Source organism: Alosa pseudoharengus, unplaced genomic scaffold (assembly GCF_046254945.1).
Source record: "Alosa pseudoharengus isolate Yale_2024_CS ecotype anadromous, Long Island Sound unplaced genomic scaffold, YU_APseudo_1.1 YU_APseudo_1.1_scf_3, whole genome shotgun sequence".
NCBI classification, from domain to species: Eukaryota; Metazoa; Chordata; class Actinopteri; order Clupeiformes; family Clupeidae; genus Alosa; species Alosa pseudoharengus.
Genome location: NW_027468718.1, coordinates 45,091,243 through 45,093,742, shown reverse-complemented (window position 1 = coordinate 45,093,742; position 2,500 = coordinate 45,091,243). Strand labels below are relative to the sequence as shown.

Sequence of the window (2,500 nt, the reverse complement as noted above, 5' to 3'; positions counted from 1 at the left end):
CTGGACAAAAGTTTTTTTTTTTTTAATTTTCCATACAATTTAAGAGCTAGTAAACTAGTAAATAAACTATTAAATTAAATATATATATATACCTCCATATTTTTTAATTTCCTTACCTTTTAAATTCTATATTTAATACTTTTCACATAGTGTTAATTTGCTTGGACGGTTGCACCACCTGACATTTTAAGGGTTTAAATATATATAATTTTTATGATAAACAGAAAAGATGTTCATATTATACAGGTTTTATAGAATAAAATGATGCCTGTTATGAATCATTTAAAATTATTTTAAACCAAAGTAATGGACTCGAACACAGAAATCTGCATATGAGGTCATTGACCCACACACACACACACACACACACACACACTCTTTTTTGGCTCTTATTCGTATGAATTTGTACTCTGTCAAATGGATTGAATGATTGCATATAAAGACTACACAATCTGTGGCCTCCTGTTCCAAATCTCATAATCAACAGCATATGTCTACACAGACACAGACACACACACATACACACAGAGACACAGAGAGAAAGAGAGAGAGAACACTTAAGAGAGAAGGAGAGAAAGGACTTACCAACAGGACAGGAACCTTCAGACACGACCAGGATCTCTGCCTGCTGTTTGCAGGCGTCTCGCCGCAGGTAGCACTCGTTCTCGTAGTTCTCGTTGTTGGAGCCGCAGACGGGGGCATAGTCATTGTTGCACTGGAGGACACAGAGAGACGACCAGAGTTGGATTTCAGAAGTCATCTGCATTTAACCTACCTTTTCAGTCACCTGATCAACAACAACTACATTGTTCAACGTCATTTCCAGCATCGACACACACACACACACACACACACACACACACACACACACACACACACACACACAAGTAATTTCGCCATCTCCAACAGTCTTGCTATTCATTCCAGTTTCTCTCTCTCTCTCTCTCTCACCTTGAGACCATTCAGGTTTCCATGTGTGTGTCTGTCCATGTGTGTGTCTGATTGTGTGTGTGTGTGAATTGTGTGTGTTCAGCTCAGTGTGTGTGTGAGTGTGTGTGTGAGTGTGTGTGTGTGTGTGTGTCTGTGTGTGTGTGTGTGTGTGTGTGTGTGTGTGCGCGTGCATGTGTGTGTGTGTGTGTGTTCAGCTCAGTGTGTGTGTGCATGGCTGTAGAGAGCACCCATTCACTCTCTCCATGGAGTGGAATGAAGTGGCGGGGCACTCAATCTCTCTCCCTTTCTCCCTCCATCTTACTCTCTTTCCCTCTCTCCTCTCTCTTTCCCTCTCTCCTCTCTCTTTCTCTCTCTCCACCTCCATCTCTCTCCCTTTCTCCCTCCATCTTACTCTCTCTCTCTCTCTCTCTCTCCCTGGGCTGAGTGCTGTCGGTGCAAGTCCTGAAATAAGCCACGGCCTCGGATTCCAAGCCTCAGGGCAGGGCTGCTCCGCAAGTCTGATGACAGCCCCCCATAAAGCAGCGGGGAGCACTCCTGTGGCCAAGACCAGTATAAGTATAAGTATAAGTATAAGTATAAGTATAAGTATAAGTATAAGTATAAGTATATATACTCTTTTGATCCCGTGAGAGAAATTTGGTCTCTGCATTTATCCCAATCCGTGAATTAGTGAAACACACTCAGCACACAGTGAACACACAGTGAGGTGAAGCACACACTAATCCCGGCGCAGTGAGCTGCCTGCATCAACAGTGGCGCTCGGGGAGCAGTGAGGGGTTAGGTGCCTTGCTCAAGGGCACTTCAGCCGTGCCTACTGGTCAGGGTTCGAACCGGCAAGGTCCGAAGTGCTAACCAGTAGGCCACGGCAACCCTCCGGTTACAGGTCCGAAGTGCTAACCAGTAGGCCACGGCAACCCTCCGGTTACAGGTCCGAAGTGCTAACCAGTAGGCCACGACTGCCCCAGCAGTGTGCGTGCGTGCGTGCGTGCGTGCGTGCGTGCGTGCGTGCGTGCGTGCGTGCGTGCGTGCGTGTGTCTGATGACAGGCCCCATAAAGCAGCGGGAGCACTCCAGCAGCAGCCCCTACTGGAGCACAAAGCAAGAGCATCATTTAGGAGAGCGAACAAAGAAAGAAAAAAAGCACATTATGGTTGCAGAGGAGAGCAAAAAAAACATACTGTGAGTCTAAAACACTTGTGGAAAAATGCATGTGAGTTTGAAGGACACATACAAAGGAAAACGCTAGAACCCTTAGCTAGCCTAAGTGTTTATGAACGAGCAAGAGGGGAGAATAGAAGAACGTGAGAGAGAGGGAGAGGGAGAGAGAGGGAGGGGGAGGACAATGGAATAGCAGGGACCAGGGACCAGGCACCAAGCGGAGTGCCACAATTTGACCAAGTCATGAAAATGTAAATACATGCATATACAGGCTACGTGAAAATACCTACTGCTAGAGGCCCCCCACCACTACAAAAAGCCTGAGGTGATTGCAATGTCTGTGAGGGACCTAAACCACTGCTAGAGGCCCCCCACCACTACAAAAAGCCTGA

General features: G+C 46.4%; 1 protein-coding gene across 1 annotated transcript in view; it reads right to left on the bottom strand.

The window, feature by feature from the left end:
• Positions 1-443: 443 nt before the first annotated feature.
• Positions 444-2,500, bottom strand: part of LOC143099962 (tomoregulin-2-like) — a 25,004-nt gene continuing 22,947 nt past the window's right edge. Inside the window, exons 3-4 of the mRNA XM_076262868.1 lie at positions 590-715; positions 444-494 (exon numbers count right to left, since the gene is read on the bottom strand). Of these exons, the coding sequence (XP_076118983.1) occupies positions 444-494; positions 590-715 (177 nt within the window). The remainder of the gene's footprint in view (positions 495-589; positions 716-2,500) is intronic.